Source organism: Akebia trifoliata, chromosome 1 (assembly GCF_017979445.1).
Source record: "Akebia trifoliata isolate Shusen 1 chromosome 1, ASM1797944v1, whole genome shotgun sequence".
NCBI classification, from domain to species: domain Eukaryota; kingdom Viridiplantae; phylum Streptophyta; class Magnoliopsida; order Ranunculales; family Lardizabalaceae; genus Akebia; species Akebia trifoliata.
Window position 1 is genome coordinate 36,591,823 of NC_141375.1, and position 20,051 is coordinate 36,611,873.

At 37.3% G+C, this 20,051-nt stretch overlaps 1 protein-coding gene across 6 annotated transcripts; it reads left to right on the forward strand.

Annotated features, from left to right (window-relative positions):
• Positions 1 to 1,871: 1,871 nt before the first annotated feature.
• On the forward strand, positions 1,872 to 18,890 carry LOC147412254 (1-phosphatidylinositol-3-phosphate 5-kinase FAB1B-like). 6 transcript variants are annotated; one of them, XM_086458254.1, is made up of 13 exons: positions 1,872 to 2,013; positions 2,903 to 2,969; positions 3,069 to 3,830; positions 6,539 to 7,267; positions 8,546 to 8,699; positions 8,905 to 9,249; positions 9,677 to 10,561; positions 10,653 to 10,984; positions 12,958 to 13,081; positions 13,174 to 13,332; positions 13,590 to 15,143; positions 16,960 to 17,226; positions 18,258 to 18,890. In XM_086458254.1, exons 3-13 carry the CDS (start codon positions 3,193 to 3,195, stop codon positions 18,582 to 18,584), a joined length of 5,514 nt encoding a protein of 1,837 aa, XP_086314380.1. In that variant the 5' UTR covers positions 1,872 to 2,013; positions 2,903 to 2,969; positions 3,069 to 3,192; the 3' UTR covers positions 18,585 to 18,890. The 6 variants fall into 6 exon arrangements, with proteins under 6 accessions (XP_086314380.1, XP_086314352.1, XP_086314372.1 ...); XM_086458226.1 differs by having other exon boundaries at positions 3,081 to 3,830; XM_086458246.1 differs by having other exon boundaries at positions 3,103 to 3,830.
• Positions 18,891 to 20,051: the final 1,161 nt, after the last annotated feature.

The window sequence follows — 20,051 nt, forward strand, 5'->3', positions numbered from 1 at the left end:
AGTAAATTGGAGTGCCAATAGAGTCTCTTTTTTTTTTTTTTCCTTTTTAGATTTATATTTGTTAAGATTTAGGATTTTATATTGGCCTAATCCTACTTGTAAATAGCTCTGGGAGTTGTTTGAATGTGTTATAATGTTGAAGTGATTACTTGAAATGAACTTTTTTTTATTGTTTGAATGGTGTGTTTACGTCCTTCCATCAGGGTTTTTAAGTAATTTTCCCAATTGATTATTAAATTATTAGGGAACTTTTCCTACTCTGCAATTTGATTTCTATCAAATAATTAAACCATTGATTAAATTTTTTAAAATCATTTTCTCTCATGCCTTCATATTCAATGGCACTTTATCATTGACTTTTACTAATTTATAATCTGTTGGGCGTGAAGGGTTTGAACGCAATTTTCCCTTTTTTTAGGGAGGGATTGAAAGAAACATGAACCCAATCACATGCATCAGTTTGACTTTTGGTCAAAATATTAATTAACTTCGAAAAATAAATGTTGATATTGGTAATAAATGATTAAAGATGTGTTATTATTTTAAGACTATAGATAACATGAAGCCCTAAAATGTACGTTGTGATGACGTGGTTGACATGGCAAGTGTATAGAATTGTAGATCTTTTTCCTTGTGTATCCCCCAGAAAAAGGAAAAAGATCTATGGTTCTATGCATTTGCCACTTCAACTACTTACATGCCATATACGTTTTAGTGTGTCATTTTATCACGACTCTTCTTTTAATAAATAGATATAGATATAAATTAACTTAATAATAGATGTTGTCATAGTTATTAAATCATCATTATCTCATAGTTTACTCTTATTTAACCAACCTAAGTCATGGCCAAGCTCAACATTTATATCATGTCATGTGGATCCCATCCCTGGTGTGGATGGCTAGTGTGATTGAAGGAGTTTATGATTTTAAAACACAATTTCTCATCTCTTCTTATTTCCCTACATATATCAAATTGACTCATTTGATTCATCTCATTTTTTAGTAGTTAAATTGTTTACATGAATTTGAATTTGAATTTTATTAGTATCATATATATTTTTAATAATAACAGTTTTTTGTTTAGTAAGGTAGATTGAGAGATACATATTCTCAAAATCTTATCCAATAAAAAATATATATATAAAATTCATTTAATCTAGTGGAATTTACATAATTTTATTCAATACTTTAAAAATATCAAATGATGAATGTGACAGACAATTCACATCCAACCATCTAAACATGAAATCCATCAATTGAGATTTATACATATTCCAATAACATACATCTCAAGGACATTTATCTCGAAAAATAAATTTTAACCATTGAATTTTGTATTTAGACGGTTAGGATCATGTATTTTTTTTTTTATTTTTCCATGAGTCAAACTTCATAAATCATGGAAACAAGAACCAATTAATTTAAGGAGCTACTATTGACACCCCAACTTTTAATTATTTCATCTCAAGTTCTTAAATTATTTATCATATTCCAGTTAAAGATTAAAAGACAGAATTCAAACTTTACAAAGATTTGAGTCAAGTTATTAATCAACATTACAACTTCAATAATTGTTTACCATTAGGATGAGGCTCAAATAAAATCTTAAACCTTAAAATAAAATATAAAAAATCTAAAACAGAAAAACAGAAAGATAGTTATCATTGGCACCCCAATTTTTATTTACTTAAAGTGAGGTGTCAATAACAGCTTTCTTAAGTTATATGTATCTATTAATATATAAGAGAAGTTAATGAGATAAAGTTTGGTATTTCTGTAATTAATTAATAGTTCAAGGAAAGAAGGTCTGACCGTACAATAATCGCCAGATACAATTTTAAATGAGTTTTCTATATCTCTATTATTATTATTTTATAGTTTTCAAAATATATATCGGTTGCAGTGCGCCAGTTAGATAGAGGATCTCTTTCATTTCCACAAGGAAAACAAAAAAACAAAAAACGGAAACGGAGAAACAAAGAGTAAAAATGAGAGAAGAGGAAAAATAAAGGTAATTTTTCCGAATTATTCCTGTAATTTCCGTGACTTTTATTAGAAAAAGATAAAATAAAAAAGAAATCTGATCGTTTTATTGCAATATACTTGTCGAAAATGCGGGGAATTACAGGTGCCGGTTGATTGATCTTTCTTTCCTTCTTTCAATCGTCCTCCCCAATTTTCAACACCCCAGAACGAGATCTTAAGGATTATTATTTTTTTCACACATCGTTTATTGGATTTTGTGTCTTTTTTTTTCCTTTGGTTCTTAGCTTTTTCGGATCACTCACGGATAATGTTCTCGTGACGTTGACTCATTAATCATGCTTTGGTGTTGGGAGGGCAGTTTTTATTGGAATTGAAAGTTAAATTTTTTTGATAATAATCAAGGAAAATCCGGGTGGGGATTTGTTTGCTGATTGTGTTATTTCGGTGGTTGTCAACTCGTTTGGACATCAAAGATTATTCTCCATTGCTGAATTTTTAAAATTTGAGGATTGAAGAAACAGGCTGCATCTATTGGGTTTTCGATTCTGCGAGGAGACAGGAAATGATTGTCAATAAACTGAATTGAATTTGGTATGTCATTTTTTTTTTTGCTCTCTTCGAATTGGGATTTGAGGAGATTTCAAATGAGTTTTATAATTTTTGGGATTAGGGACGTCATATTACAGGGCTTGGGGTTTTGATCGTGGAAGGAGTTCGAAACTATGTTTTTCCTGGTTTTAATTAGGAGGGATTATTGGGGGAGAATTATCTTAGAGTTGAATTGGGTTTCATCCAGTGAATTTGGATTCAAAAGACTTGTAGATGGCAGTTTGAAACTTCAGTTCTGGGATTTGAATTGTAATTTAACTTGTGCAGCCAGATTTATCGGTTACCCTTTTTTTTTATATTGCCAGACTCATTGCATGCTGAGCTTTTGAACTAATTTTGGTCATCAAGATTTGAATTATGGCAGCAACAACTGTAAGTATTGTTACTGAGATTTTTTGGAGTCTCAATTGTGCTTTTTTATTTTTGCTAGGAATTGGATTCTGTCTGTATTGATTGAGCTTACTGACCCAGTCTGTGATTCAGATCTTTTGGAATTTGTTTTCAGCTTGGGACCGTGGTGGTAATTAGTGATTTAGTTCTTAATAGTGACCAATGAGCATTTCATAATGAGTTGGGTCAGTAAGGTTCTTTGTCAATGGACACCCCCGACAAGACACTTTCTGAGCTAGTTGACATTGTGAAATCCTGGATTCCCCGGAGGACCGAGCCAGTTAATTTGTCGAGGGATTTTTGGATGCCTGACCAAAGCTGTAGGGTATGCTACGAGTGTGACTCTCATTTCACGATCTTTAACCGCAGGCATCATTGTCGTCTCTGTGGGCGAGTCTTCTGTGCAAAGTGCACTGCAAACTCAATTCCTGTGCCATCATCTAATGAGCCAAAGGTTGGTTGGGAAGAGTGGGAGAGGATCCGCGTCTGTAATTATTGTTTTAAGCAATGGGAGCAGGAAACAGTGACGGTCAATAATGGAGGAAATGGAATCCATGCGTCGAGTCAGGGTGGTGGTCTCAGCCCGTCACCCTCAGCAACAAGTTTGGCCAGCACCAAGTCTACCGCCACTGGTAACAGCAGCAGCAGCACTATTGGTTCAGTGCCATACTCAACTGGACCTTACCAGCATGTACGGTATGGTTCTGGTCTCAGTTCGGGTCAATCTGCCAGAATGGAACCGGGTACAGAAAAGCAAGACATAGTAGAATGTGGGAGGAGCATAGATCCCATATCAGACATAGGGGATCCATCTCCTGGCCCATTTGAATTTTGCATGAACAGGTATGCTTTTATTTCTCTTTTGTCATCACTTTTTATGTGTTCATTTACATCATTTTTGTTATCATCATACACGTTAAAGTTATGGTATCATGACATTTAGTATCAAAGAAAGTAGAAATCATGCAAGAAAAGACGAGGAAAAGAGAAATAGAGATAAAATGAGAGAAAGGGAAAAGAGGAAATGGGATGTGTCCGGTCTCCGATCACCAAACCAGTCATGCACTTCTCCCTTCTTTTTCTTTATCAAGAGGGTTTCAATAGGGTTCACATAATGACAATTTTTTCCTTAATGAGTGCAAAAATCTGAAAAAATCTCTCCCCCCCCCCCCCCCCCCTTGAAATTACTGCTTTACCCATATACAATTAATCTGGTGAAATTGTTACCATGAAACATCAATAAAACAAAAATATGAACAGAAATATAAACCATCTCAATACGCCACTTCAAGTTGGAGCATTGATGTTACAGATGCTCAACTTGTCCAAAATAGATTGTAAGCAATCACCAAAGGTTACTTTAATAAGGATGTCAATCAATAACCCCCAAGCGCTGGTGAAATGGCCAAAACCACACCTCAGGAAGCAGAGGTCTTGAGTTTGAATCCATCCTTAGGAGCAACCCTTGGGGATTTATCCCAGAAATTACCTGGTGCATTTTTTTTTGGGGGGGGGGGGGATGCACATGCCCGAGGATTAGTCAGGTGCTTTGAGAGGCTCGGATACCTCGGTTCAAAAAAAGGATATCAATCAAATTTAGAAAGTGCAATGGGAACATCAGGTGGGCTAGAAACAGGGTCTGATTGACTACCCAAATGGTTCGATGGAGGATGGTTGATCTTCATGGTGGTATTATTTTCCTTCGTTCTGCTTATGAGCATACACTTGCAATGGTTTAAGAACATAAATAGTGGAATGAACAGAGTCATCAACAACAATATCAAGGAGTGTTCAAAGAATGTGACATTTTCTATCCTTCTGAACACTAGAATATATCAGGAAAACACACTTCTAAGATTAATTTCCTACTTTCCTCTTAGATGAGTTGAGAACATGAACAAAACAAACACACCCAAATAGCTTTGGTGGAAGGGTAAAGAAATGCTTATTGGGATATAGAAGCTTAAGACGGTAGATCCATCTAAATTAAGCGTAGGCGTCCTATTAATAATCTAGTAAGTTGTAAGTATAACTTCATCCTAATAGATCTTAGGAACCTTTTTCCAATTAAGCAATATCAAGTAACCTCCAATAAACGCTGATTTTTTCGTTCAACCACTCCATTTTTCTGGGGGACGTAAACAAAAGAGGTTTGATGCTCTTTCCATATTTACTACTAAACTTTGCAGATCACCATGATTCAAATGAAGACTCCCTGGCATTGTCAATACAAAAAGCCTTAATTTTCTTATCTAATTGACTCTGAATCATATTGTGAAACACTTTGACAATGGAACTAACCTCATCTCTACTCTTCAACAAATAAATCCAGGTGAACATAGAAACAATGGGTGCAAGACCACCCCACACATCAGAATGGATAATCGTAAAAACATCACTACTTTTATTAGTACTTAAAGGATATGTCGTCTTGCAATGCTTGGACAATTCACACATTTCACATTGAAATTTAAAATTATTCAACTCAATAAATTTATTAGGGAACAACAACCTAAGGGATTTCAAAGACAAATGACCAAGAAGAAAGTGCCATGATTTTTTTTAAGACTCAAAAATAAAAGCTGAAGATGTATTGCCCATATCGAAATTGTTTCGTACTAATAGAAAGAAGACTCCAAGGGGAACGGGAGAAATAACAGGGTGTTCAACAGCAAGTTAGAAGCTCTCATGCAGGTTTCTTGGAGATCTTGGGCTCTTTGTACCTTTGGTCAAAACAATACATAGAGTTTGTGGGGTTTACTTTTGATGACTTTGTTTTTAGATGGAACTCTTTATGTAATCATTGATGTTTTAGTTTTCTTTTGCTTTTCTGCTCTTTGTGAGGCTTCCTCAGCCTCCTCGTACATTGGTTTACCCCTTTTTTCAATATGTTATACTTTTCAAAAAACAAAAAAAGAAGACTCCAGGGAAGACGTGTGTGAGTGTTGTCCTATTACTCAACATCATTTCCTATATATGCAACATGAATCTCATTTCAACATTCAACTTGACTCAGAGCTACATCTGCTGTCAAGACATTCAACTTTATATAGGCATAAATTTATGTACTAGTTCGTATAAGAAAATTATTTATATGTTTGACCATTCTTGGATTTGGATAGGCACACCTATTAAGAGAATGCTATAATTCATTTGTGATTGAGAACTATTTATATACCAGTTATGTGGCATTTCTGTTTTTTCATTTATGGATAAGCACTTGTTTTATGCCTTTTTGAACTGATATTTGTGTTATAGCATTTCTTTCTATACTGAATAAAAGATGTTGAGTAAGATATCTTTGATCACATGGTTGTGTCTCCATGATGGGACTACAATGTTTACATGCATGAGAGAAGTGTTTAACTTTCTCGGATGGTTGTATACATCTCTTCCCCTCTACCCTCTCCATTTTACTCTTCATTGGTCCTATTATGTACATGCATATATTATTCTATTCCAAGAACACCATCGTATGTAATTCTTTGACTATTTATGCTTTAAAAGAATTACCATCAATCATTGGTGCTTGGTTAATTGTTTGGTTACAGAAGTGACGATGATGATGATGAATACGGAGTTTATCAATCAGATTCCGAAACAAGGCAATTTCCCCAACCTGATGACTACTATGGTCCGGCCGAGTTCGAGGAAATCAACCACGAATATGGATTGCATGAATTTCACCCTGATGAAGAAAATACCAACACAAAAGGATTGAGCAGCTCCCCGATGAATGGGGATTTAGATGCACAGGGTTTGGAAGTGGACAACAATTGCAGAAAAGAAGCAGGGGAACATGATAATGGAGATGAATGTGAAGCTGCTTCTTCTATGTATGGTATGGATGCTGAGCCTGTGGATTTTGAGAACAATGGGCTACTTTGGCTCCCTCCTGAGCCAGAAGATGAAGACGACGAGAGGGAAGCTATTCAGTTAGATGACGATGATGATGCTACAGGAGAGTGGGGATACCTGCGCTCTTCAAACAGCTTTGGCAGTGGGGAATACCGTACTAGGGACCGGTCAAGTGAGGAGCACAAAAAAGCAATGAAGAATGTGGTTGATGGGCATTTCAGGGCTTTGGTCTCTCAGCTGATACAGGTTGAAAACCTACCCATGGGTGAGGAAGATGACAGTGAGAGTTGGTTAGAGATAATTACGTCGTTGTCCTGGGAAGCTGCCACACTCCTTAAGCCAGACACAAGCAAGGGTGGAGGAATGGACCCCGGTGGATATGTGAAGATTAAATGCCTAGCTTCTGGGCATCGCTGTGAAAGGTAAATTTTGTTGGCCAGTATATGATGATTATTTTATAATCAGGTATACGTCTCTATACCACATACTTGACCTGTCACCTCATTCATCTGGACACTTCAGTTGTAGGTTGACTCTTCTATTGGTTATAGTGTGGGTCATACCAAATGGAAAATCCTAACCTAACATCTTTTGTAGCTATCAAAGGTTTGGCTGTAATTGGACTGTTTGTTTGATTGGTCTGATTTCTGAATTATGAAGGCACTGAAGAGTTGCCTCACCAATTCCATGATTGGTGGGCAGTGTGTTCAAGTACATTATGTGGTGGTCCGCTGCATTATGTGTGGCATGATTTTTCATAGTTTCTGTTCTGCACCTCGGTTTGTTCATCTCATTTATATGAGATAAATCAGAAACATATACTGTTAACTTTTTGTTTTGTTTTATTTTTCTTTGTTTCTGCTTTTTTTCCCCTTCAAGATGATTGGAAGCATTTTTGTGAGCCAGGGAGCTTTGGTTGCCCTCAATAGAGAAATTTTCCAACTAGTCCGCTCTGCATATTACTTGCTGTCATAAAATTCTGGATGTTAGAGGCTATAAAGCTCTTAAGATGCTAGAATTCCAAGATACTCAGAGGAATAGTCAGTCCAGTATGCATTACACTATACTGTCGTTCCAACAATTTACAATAAATCGTTGCAGTCAAGATGGCATGATTTTTCATTGTGGTGTTTGCCTGTTTTGGCTTTTGTTTTTCTTTTGTCTTTTTAGTACTTGTACTTTTAGGGGGCCATCTCAACTTCTTTTCCTTTTTCCCCTTTCATCTTCAATAAATTTACACATAACCAACTTATTTTTGTTTTACTAAGAACACAGATATGAGGCGTCTTCATACAACTGTGGTTCTGTTTAACAACTTAATGAAGTAGTGTATGGATCATGAGAACAGTTCCTTGCCATATATGTCTGGATGAGTGTTGGGAAGAGATGTATGTCGGTGTTGATGCATTTTGACATGGCAAAAGACCATTGCAGTGCTGTGTTTACACAGAGAAATTGCTGCATGTTCTGTGTTACTGTTACATTGGTTCAATTAAGTCAGCATAATAAAATTTAAATCTCAGTTTAATCAAATGAATCAAGATATCCATGTTTTGAATGGGCACACCTATTCCTTGCCCTTATTTTGGGAGCTATGCTCATATAGTCAAATGAATATTAAAAACAAAAAAGAAGCTTTTTCAGTTGCTATTTTTCAATTTGCCCTCACTGATGAAGTTTTTTTACCCCATTTCTTATAGTATGGTGGTCAAAGGAGTTGTTTGTAAGAAAAATGTGGCCCATCGGCGAATGACTTCAAAGATAGAGAAACCCCGTTTCCTAATCCTAGGAGGTGCTCTTGAGTATCAGCGGGTTTCTAATCACCTGTCAAGTTTTGATACTCTGTTGCAGCAGGTTTTGATCGTTTTACCTTTTACCTTTTTCTTTTTTCTTTTTTAGCTGTGGTAAAATGAACTCATTCCATAATTTCATTTTACTCATCCAAAAAGGAAGGACTTATTGGATAAAAGATAGATACAAGGAGACTTGAAATTGAGAATATTTTCTTTTAATTTGTCAATAAGTGTTTTTGTAATCTTCTTCGTACATCTTTATTTAGGAAATGGATCATTTGAAGATGGCTGTAGCGAAGATAGATGCTCACCACCCAAACATTCTTCTGGTAGAAAAATCAGTTTCCCGTTTTGCCCAAGAATACCTTCTTGCAAAAGATATATCGCTTGTTCTCAATATCAAGAGACCACTTTTAGAGCGTATAGCGCGCTGCACTGGTGCAAATATAATTCCTTCAATTGATCATCTTTCGTCTCAGAAGCTGGGGAGTTGTGACACATTCCACGTGGAGAAGTTTCTTGAAGAGCATGGAAGCGCCGAGCAGGGTGGCAAGAAATTGGTAAAGACATTGATGTTCTTTGGAGGGTGCCCCAAGCCTTTGGGTTGTACTGTAAGTATTGCAAACCTTTTCAGGTCCCCAGGTTCATTCTAGTTTGAAATGGGGAAATTTAAAATCTGGTTCATACAAATCCTAGATTCATTGTATTTAGAAAATGGAGAAACCCAAGATCTGGATCATGTAGACTACCATATAGTCTATAAATAGCACAGTTGTAAGCATACCGCATTTAATTTGGCCTTGATTCAACTATGGGTATGACTCACCCGGTGATCTTTTGCAATAAAAATGGATCCATTTGTGAGCTTGGACAGTTAGAAGACTTAGTTGAGTTGTGGCATTGGTAGACCATCATTATGTTTCATTTGTTGAGTTCTTTTGCATTTACTCTTTATTGTGCCTATAGCCTGCTGATTCGGAAAGCAAATATGATAAACACCTCAATAAGATTTTTATTTTTTATTTTAATTTGTTTCAGATTTTGCTCAAGGGTGCTAATGGGGATGAGTTGAAGAAAGTGAAGCACGTGCTTCAATATGGAGTCTTTGCAGCATATCACTTGGCTTTGGAGACATCTTTTCTTGCTGATGAAGGTGCTTCTCTCCCAGAACTCTCATTGAAGTCTCCAATAACCGTTGCACTGCCTGATAAACCATCAAGCATTGACAGGTCCATTTCTACAATACCTGGTTTCACTGTCCCTGCCAGTGGCAAGCCTCAGGGGCCTCAACCCAACAGTGAACAACAAATACCCAACAGAATCCTCACATCAGAGTTAGCATTACCAACCCATGGGCTGTGTGTTACCAAAACAGAAATGACCCTTTCACCTTGTTTTTCTAGCTTTATCGACTCTTCTGCTTCCTTTTCTCTCTTACCTCCTTCAGGGCAGTTTGTCTCTAGTCCTTCCCATAACGAGCTTTCCCCTTATTATCCATATGATAAAAATAAAGTACATTTTGGGGATTCCATCAAGGCCACAGTTTCGACAACCAACAGTGGTGAAGCCATAATGTGTGATCATCTTGTTGCTAATGGTTTTGGGGATTTGGAGGCCTTGGGGAAAGGTGAGGTCATAACTAGTGATTCCCATATTGATCACAGTGAGATAATTGTGAATCAGTTGGGTACTTTGGAGTTGGCATCCTTACAACGAGATGCTAACAACCACAGTGAACCAGGGTCGTCTAAGGAAGAGTTTCCTCCATCCCCTTCTGACCACCAGAGCATTTTAGTTTCCTTATCAACCCGGTGTGTATGGAAGGGGACCGTGTGTGAACGGTCCCATCTCTTTCGGATAAAATATTATGGGAACTTTGACAAGCCCTTGGGGAGGTTTCTAAGAGACCATCTATTTGACCAGGTAAGCTTTGCATTTCTTGCTTTATGATATCCAGTTATTTTCTTTCACTGATTTCCACAACTTGACTCACTGAGCTGTTCTTCTATGTTAGAGTTATCGCTGCCGTTCATGTGAGATGCCATCAGAAGCACATGTTCATTGTTATACTCATCAACAGGGCAGCCTCACTATTTCCGTTAAGAAGCTTCCAGAGTTTCTCTTACCAGGGGAACGAGTAGGCAAGATCTGGATGTGGCATAGGTGCCTGCGGTGCCCTCGGATCAATGGATTTCCTCCAGCGACTCTGAGAGTACCGATGTCTGATGCTGCTTGGGGTTTATCTTTTGGGAAATTTTTAGAGCTCAGCTTTTCAAACCATGCAGCTGCAAGCAGGGTGGCTAGCTGCGGTCATTCCCTTCATAGAGATTGTCTCAGATTCTACGGGTATGCTCTCGTGCAAACTATATTTTTGTACCATAAGTAAATGGTCTTGAGTATTGTGAACAGCACATAATTGCCACCTCTAATAACTACATGTGGCCCACATGCAAGGTCCAGGATCTACCATTCAATTGGTCCCATCTAGAGGAGATTTCATTGGTCAAAAACCAGCCTGATAGATTGATTGATCCGTTTTTTATTTATTATTATTAGTGTAAAAATATGTTAAAGGGAAAAGAAAGCAAAGTACAAAGGTAGGCCGAGATGGCCCCCAAAGAAAGCAAAGGAAAAACAACTCAAGCAAGCAAAGGACATTAGGAGTTACACAAAAGCTTCCATCTGAAAATGAAATCTTCAAAAGAAACCCCCAAGAATTCCTTGCTCAGTTTCGACCAAAAGAAAAGCAGGCCCAAGATCTCCAAAAACACTGCATGAGGCGTGCTTTCCTTACCTTGGAACACCATGTTGTTTCTCTCTCTCCAAAGACCTCAAGCTACTGTTGAAGGAAGAATCGACCATAGGTATCTTTTTCTTAGAAATGTAGCCCAAATACCGGGGGAAAAGGGGTAATGAATTAAGGTGTGATGAACAGATTCCCCATCTCTCAAGCAAAGAGGAAGAAAGTTTGGAGTAATCCAACCACGTCTAATCAAGTTATCCAAAATAATAATTTTCCCTAAGAAAGCTAACCACGAAATCTTGGTAGGGACAAGAGCACTCCAAACAATAGATTCTAAAAAAGAGTTATCGAACGAGGGAAGGAGTTTGTAGAAAGACTGAACTGAGAATCTCTTATCCTTAGCAGAAAACCAGTCACATTTGTCCTGATCACTCTACTAAATTGGATAGAATTCAAGAGATCAAGAAAAGATGTTACCTTAGTTATCTCCCAATCAATGAAATTCCTCCTGAATCTCAGATCCCAAGAAGTGGTGTTGCCATTACGAACCAGACAATGCTGAACTGAACAATTCTTTTTCAAAGAACAAGCGTACAAAGATGAGTATTGAATAGACAGAGATGAATTATTGCACCAACTATCTTCCCAAAATCTAATCTTGTCCCCTAATCCCACTGTATAAGTAATCTCAAAGATTGATCAATCTTAACTATACAATTTTATTACATTCTTTGCATTGGTCAATCAAATTTGGTGAGTGGTCCATGACCAAGTTCATTGATCTATGCAACTAGAGACAAGCATGTATCCATATTGAACAAGGATATTTCAATCAAACTGACCACTCTAGGTACCTGACAAGCCAACACGTTCATAAACTTTGTTCCATTTATCTAGAGATATCTTACTTCATATTCTAAATATTATATATATATATAGATAAGATTTAGAGATTAGGTGTTTTAGAAATTAAGATTTATTTGATATGAATATTGCATGTGGGACATACTGAAACCAACAAGCCAACAGGTTTGTAAAGTTTGTTCCATAAATAAAGTAGTGATTTCTAAAATTACTTATTTTTTATAAGATGATACACATCGAGCATAATACATGATATTTTAGAAATATAGATTTACTAGAATAAGAGTGCAAACTAGTCCTTGCTAATGAACAATTACCGTAAAACTCTATCCCAAATTGATGGGTTAGCGTGAGCTTATCCTTCCTTATGCACTCTTCGAATGAATCCATTTTCTGAAGGTGTGTGATACATGAGTACACTTACTACAGACATGTCATGGTCAATTTTTCAGAAAATGGATCACCTTTGTCTCATTGCTATTGAATGGATTTTTGTGGTCATCAAATCGGGTAGCTACCCAATCTAACGAGGGTGCTATCAAAAGGTTACTCCCAATCCCTCTGTATGTGCTCCGCATGGCCTGATATTCAATTATAAGTGGTGATTTACCATGTATGATTCAGATGTAGATGGTGCATTATCATTGCCTCTCTTTTTTGTGCATCTTTCTCTCTATTCTCCTCTCTCATTCTATTGTTTGTACACGTGCAGGTTTGGGAGAATGGTTGCTTGCTTTCGATATGCATCAATTGATGTTCACTCAGTTTACCTTCCACCCCCCAAGCTGGATTTTAACTATGATAATCAGGAGTGGATACAGAAAGAAGCAACTGAGGTTCAATGATCAGAAACTCAAGTCCCAAAACTTTTTGTAATTCAAATTCTCATTGTTCATAGTAGATGATCCATTGATCTCATGTGTAACAGCTGGTCGATAGGGAAGAAGTTCTGTTTACTGAAGTACTAAATGCTCTCCATCACATTGCCAAGAAAAGATTAGGCACAGGGTCCGTTAAAGTAGCCGAAGAAAGATGCCACATTGCAGAACTGGAAGGGATGCTACAAAAGGAGAAGGCAGAATTTGAGGTGGGTTCTCATGGCACTTTTCAATTTTTTCAGTTAAGATTTCTGTATCCTAGATGTTGTACTTCATCTGCATCCCAGTAGTGTGTCAATCCAAACCTGTAATCGGTGGGGCAACGTCTTGGATGGGACATATGCTGAGGGCTTAGACACATAGCTCAATCAGTTGACAATGTTGCAATGCAACTGAGACCGTGGGTTCAAGATGAAACATATACTTTTCCTGTCCTATAGCTGATAGATTTTTTACATTGCCGTAGGAATCTCTCCACAAAGCATTAAACAGGGAGGTGAAGAGGGGGCGGCCAGTCATTGATATTCTTGATATTAATCGGTTGCGGAGGCTGTTGCTCTTCCATTCTTTTGTATGGGACCACCGCCTAATTTATGCAGCCAATTTAGATAGCAACAACCTTCAGGAAGGGCTTAGCAAATACCTACCGAAACATAAGGAGAAACCCCTCAGTTCTATTTCTGAGATGAATTCATCTTCCAAGCAAAGTAAAAATTTTGCAAGTTGTGACTCCTTTCTTATGGATGCCAAGTACAAAGAAAATATAAATCAGAGAGGACTTGGTGGTGGTCACCATGAGGAACCTGGCTTAATTCATCAAGGAATAGATATGGATCAGATTCCAAATCAAGGAAAGGAGTGCCAGCCTCATATGTCTATGGATAGGAACTTAGGTGATCAATCTGACCCTTTGGAATCTGGGATAGTTGTTCGCAGGGCCGTCTCAGAGGGTGAGTTTCCGGTTGTGGGAAATTTGTCAGACACCCTTGATGCAGCATGGACAGGTGAAAATCACCCTGGAAGTATGACACCGAAAGAAAGTGGCTCTTCATTTCCTGATGTAGCGGTAGCAGATTCGTCCATCATGGTAGAAGCTGCATTGGTGAGGTTAGAGTCAGAGGAGCATTTGGAAGACCGAGGAGCAGCCGAGGGAACCTGGTCTCTTGATCTTGCATTGCGTGCCAAGATGGCTGACAACATGGAGGACTCCACAAGCTGGGTAGGGATGCCTTTTGTGAACTTCTATCGTTCTTTCAACAAGAATTCTTCAGGGAGCACTGCAAAGTTTGATACCCCAGGTGATTATAATCCTGTTTATGTGTCAAAATTCCGGGAGTTGGAAAGTCAAGGTGGGGCCAAGCTGCTTCTACCAGTTGGTGTGAATGACACTGTTGTGCCAATTTATGATGATGAACCCACGAGTATTATATCATACACACTGGTCTCACCAGACTATCATGTTCAGATATCGGATGAGCGAGAACGAGCAAAAGATGGCGGAGATTCTTCAGTTTCTTTGCCATTTTATGATTCAATGAGTCTTCAGTCTTTTCATTCTTTCGATGAGACAGCCTCTGAATCTTTTAGAAGCCTTGGGTCGACAGATGACAGCGTCTTATCTATGTCTGGGTCCCGGATCCTCCTGGTTTCGGATCCTCTTCTGTATACAAAGGCATTGAATGTCAGAGTGTCTTTCACAGATGATGGCCCTCTCGGGAAGGTGAAGTATACTGTGACTTGTTACTATGCAAAGCGGTTTGAGGCCTTGAGGAGGACTTGTTGCCCATCTGAACTAGATTTCATAAGGTCTCTTAGTCGCTGTAAGAAGTGGGGGGCTCAGGGTGGTAAGAGCAATGTCTTCTTTGCGAAATCCTTGGATGACCGGTTTATCATCAAACAAGTAACAAAGACAGAGCTGGAATCATTTATCAAGTTTGCTCCAGCGTATTTTAAGTATCTATCTGAATCGATTGGCAATGGAAGCCCAACTTGCCTGGCAAAGATTCTGGGGATATATCAGGTTTGATTTCTTCTTAGTGCTAAGTATAAAAACCTCAAAAGTAGTTAGGCTCAACTATGACCTGAACCCAAATTGACCAAGCATTGTTATTAAATTACTATGATTTACAATTAGATTTTATGTTTCAAATCAAATCCTTATCCAAATGATTTGAATCTTATGGGCCCCTTCAGATGAAAAACCTTATGTTTTATTTGTGAAACATAAGATCATGACTTGAAACCTCAACGTTTGAATAAAAATATGGATACAAGAAAGTGTAGCGTATTTTCAGGTGGAAACAATGTCTCCTATGTATTTTTTGTTTTTATTGAACTTTACAAGTAATTAGTGGGTGTTTTTTTAAAATAGCCCAACATCAATGACACAAATGGCAAAAAATGCGTGTGCATTCATGCAGTTTGAATTATCATGGATCGTAATTTTATTTATTTATTTATTTATTTTGCTTGGTGTGGGGTTAGTGGCTAGCATAAGAAGGGGTTCAAGAGGTTTGAACCTAAGACCTTGGGAACAGCCTCTACAAGGTCTTACCACTTAGCTAAGTGGTCCTTTTTATCATGGATTGTAATTGTTGATGACTGATGGAAACATGTTTGAGTTGTCAACAAAGGATATTGCCAAGGGCAATGAGTGCCCCAATTATTCTCATGTTTTTTTTATTTCTTCGACTGCTTAGTTGATGATACACAATTTTTTGCTTTTTTAGAATGCTTGCAGTTTGGCACCTCGAAATCACCAAGTATTTTTTTTTTTTTTTTTGTTATTATTTGTACAAAATCGTGCCATTATATGATGAGTTACGTAGTAGTTAAGTGTATTATATTTTTAACATTTTAGATACTATCTCACATTTTTTTAACTCATAAAAAATCTTTATATTCCTACTACGATTTGAATCTCACTCACTATTTTACAATTTGATTCAATTCTGAGAACATTGGACCTGATAATTTGCTGAGTACACCCTCCAAGTTGAAAATAGCTTACATGCTAGGCTATGATCAAAATTTTCATGCTAACAACTACCCGACCGAGCCTTTTTTTATAGGTGTAGGTGTGAGGGCGGGTTTTGATCCCAGGTCCGTGGTATTATCCGCACATCGATTTTACCACCTCACCAAGGTGGCACTTTCCGACTGAGTTATATTTAAGAATGAAGCAACCTATCCTCTTAATTGCATTAGGGCCTAGAGTTCCAATTATTGGGATATCTGTCCATCAATTGTTAACAAGTTGTTGATGGTATCATAAAGTATAATTCAGTAAAGGGATGATCTATATTCAGTCATAGCAGTGGTGCATTTGGACAGTTGCAACCATTTGGACATCTCCTAGGTGAAAAATTAATCCAAGTGGATGATCTTCTTCATTCTATTATATAATTTTATGCCCCCAATTTTTAGCATATGAAAGAATGTGATAAGTTGGATGGTTGGGACCATAAATTGGATTGGTTTTCAACCTACAAGACCTCCTAGGCACCCTTCACCCTGTCACATGCATTGTGTTTACAAATTACAATTATGTGGTTATTTTATATGTTAATTACATGGGGTTTTTTCAAGTGTTTTTACAAATCAAATAGAAGTTGAAAAGCATTGAACGAAAACCAATTGATAGACTGTTGAATGCACCTTCATAAAACTCGGCCAATTTCGAGTTCTTGATACTCAATGCTTGGATTTTGGCAACATTGATTATCTTGGCCTTGTCCCGACCCAAGTCTAGTGTTTTATTGCACCTTTTTTCCCGTCATATATCCTCATTTTTTTAATGGAACTTGATATGTTCTCTTGGTGGTGTCACGTGGAAGGTTACATCAAAGCACCTTAAAGGGGGGAAAGAAACGAAGATGGATGTTTTGGTTATGGAAAATCTTCTATTTGGGCGGAACTTTACGAGGCTTTATGACCTCAAAGGATCTTCACGGTCACGATACAACCCAGATTCAAGTGGGAGCAATAAAGTTCTGCTGGATCAGAACCTGATTGAAGCAATGCCTACTTCTCCAATTTTCGTGGGAAACAAAGCGAAGCGCTTGCTGGAAAGAGCTGTCTGGAATGATACTGCATTTCTTGCGGTAAGCTTGAATTGAGCTGTTATTGTGTGGTTCTGGGTTTGAAGACAAGGATGTCTTTACGTGTCTTGTCAGCCCTAGGGTTAACTTGCTTGCTGGTAAACATAGGCACATGGGATGGGATTAATCAATTCTGTCCAGATTCACATCTCCAATCCGCATTATTGTGGTCTTCCAAAAGATTTGACCCTACCGGATGAGTATAACCTATTTATGCATTGCATTCCTTTTGGATGGTCTGAATAACTGATGGATACAGATCGTTGACCTGGGAAATTTTGGCATAGGAGATCATGTAGGCTGTGACCTACTGAATGTTGGGTCACACCTCCCTGCATATTAACGACATTCACCAGTATCTAGTACTATAGGTTTTCCTCAGTCTATGGACAGGTACTATCTCTTGATGTGTCAAATGATCTAAGTAACCAAACGGACACATGGATATATCCTGACATGCATCCTAATGAGTAAGTTAAGTGTCACCCTTTAATTAGTGATTTTCTATAAAAATTTACTTATGATAATTAGTTGGTTTATACATCCTCTATATACTAATTTATTAAATTATTAAACACAACAATGGTTTTATATTAAAATCTATTATTATTATTACTTTTTGTTAGGTTATAGGTAAAGGTTGGGTTTTGATCCCAGGCTTGTTGTATCACACTCACATACTCCACCAACTTACCGAGTTGGCACCGTCACCTGTTTAATTCACTTTTCTTATGTTTATTTCCTTATCTTTATTTTTTCAAAAATAACTTCTGAGTTAAATATAGGTAAAATAGTATATTGTAACTTGTGTTTGAATGTATTAGTATTTCAGGTGCTCAAAGACATCTTGTCAGACTCCCAATATATGTGTTGGATATTGACATGTGTGTCTGTGTCATTGGAAAAATATGCATGAGTACTCAAGTTAAAAAATAATTAAAGCTTCACATTGTTTGTTTCTTTTCATTTTCGACAGATTAAAAGCATCGTGTTCTATAATTTTTGATATGTTTTTTACATTAATACCATGGCAGTCGATTGATGTAATGGATTACTCATTGTTGGTTGGGGTGGACGAGGAGAATCACCAACTGGTTCTTGGAATCATTGATTTCATGAGGCAGTACACTTGGGACAAGCACCTTGAGACGTGGGTAAAGACTTCAGGAATCTTGGGCGGGCCCAAAAACTCATCTCCAACTGTAATCTCACCTAAGCAATACAAGAAGCGGTTCAGGAAAGCTATGTCGACTTATTTTCTTATGGTTCCGGATCAGTGGTCCCCTCCAAACATTATTCCTAGTGGATCCCAATCTGATCTCTGTGAAGAGAACATGCAAGGTGGGACCTCCATCGAGTGATATTATGAAATAGTGTGTCTGCTGTATATGTCAAGATGTAAGTTACAAATCAATCTCCCTGTTTGCTGTTGTTTTCTTCTGCCCTACTGTAATTTTTTTTGGATGGCAGGCTCATTCCTTTCGTTGTTAAAGAAAAAAGTAAAAAAAAAAAACTCATCATTTATTTGTTGGAAGAAGCAGAACAAGGCTGTTTAATGCCAGGAAATTTTCCTCAGAGGCATAGTATGAGTTGACCTCTCAGTGAATCAGTTGTACATTATCGTTGTTCATGTACTTAACATTGCAATATATGGTGTATTTCTAGTCTGTTTTGGTATGGTTTGACATTTTGATGAGGGTTCCCTTGTCATTCTCCCCAGAAAATCTATTCACATTTTGGTATATCGAAATCTTTGTTTGTCGGCAGTTGTTGCTCAATATTGTTGCCCCCACAGATATCCTTTGGTAATTTGTTGAATTAACAAAATGCCTGCAATGATGATCAAGATTTGGATTGATTTTTAAGAGCAAATTGTAAACCCAAAATAGGAAAAATGAAATAATTTATAGTTGGAAAGAGGAGCGAAATACTTGAGCACACGATTCTTCCTGCTAGGCGGGGTTTATATGGGAAACTTATATGTAATTAGAAGACAAGAATAATTTGTCAAATACTTTTTCTTTCTATTATTAACTCTTATTATGTTATAAGTGGCAAATGTTGAACCAATTTGAAGGTAACACACATATAATTTAATTCAAAAAGATTGTAGTTCTTAATCATTTTTTTATTAATAATTTCTTATGTTTTATTTTAAACATGCGTTCAAGCATTCAATAAAATACATAAAATCCAACGATTATAATCCATCATTAAAAATGCTTTAACCCAACCCCATCAGGCTGGCTGACTTTTGGTGTGCCAATTTATTAGATATGAGGCAAATTTCAATGGATCGGTGGAGACTCAAAGGATCACATTTTTTAAGAGGGCTGGGTAAGCATGCGCGAGGAGCAAAAATCTGATGTCCTACAATTATATCAGATTGGAGTAGTGGATATCGGTGTCGAGCCTATGAGACTATAAGATCAGAAAAAACAAAGATTTCATGTGGGGGATCTGAATTGACAGTATAGGTGGTTTGTTGATTGGAAGCTGATCCTGTTTTGAAACCTGAAAAGCCCTATTCATATTCATTTCAACTGGACTATCTGGAACGGTTATATACCCGCCATTTGATCCTGCTTCAAGAATAGAGGTTTTAGGTTTTGGATGATTGATGATGCTTTAGAAGTGGAAGTATAGCCTTCATTTTATAATGGATTGATGGGTGCGTCTTCTTATCACACAGAGGTTGGCTGGTATCGTATATCTAATGTAATAATAACGGTCTTGTATTTGCTTATGTTCAACTCTTCTACTCAAGATAAGAGTTGAATGACGAAATAAGATTCATGTTGCCAATGCCACTGTTTGGGAAAAAGGCT

Excerpts from the sequence above, each read along its gene's own strand:
- LOC147412254 (XM_086458254.1), top strand. The coding sequence starts at position 3,193 with ATGGACACCCCCGACAAGACACTTTCTGAGCTAGTTGACATTGTGAAA. Across the intron at positions 7,268-8,545 it reads TCTGGGCATCGCTGTGAAAG|TATGGTGGTCAAAGGAGTTG; the intron begins GTAAATTTTGTT and ends CATTTCTTATAG. Across the intron at positions 15,144-16,959 it reads AGATTCTGGGGATATATCAG|GTTACATCAAAGCACCTTAA; the intron begins GTTTGATTTCTT and ends GTCACGTGGAAG.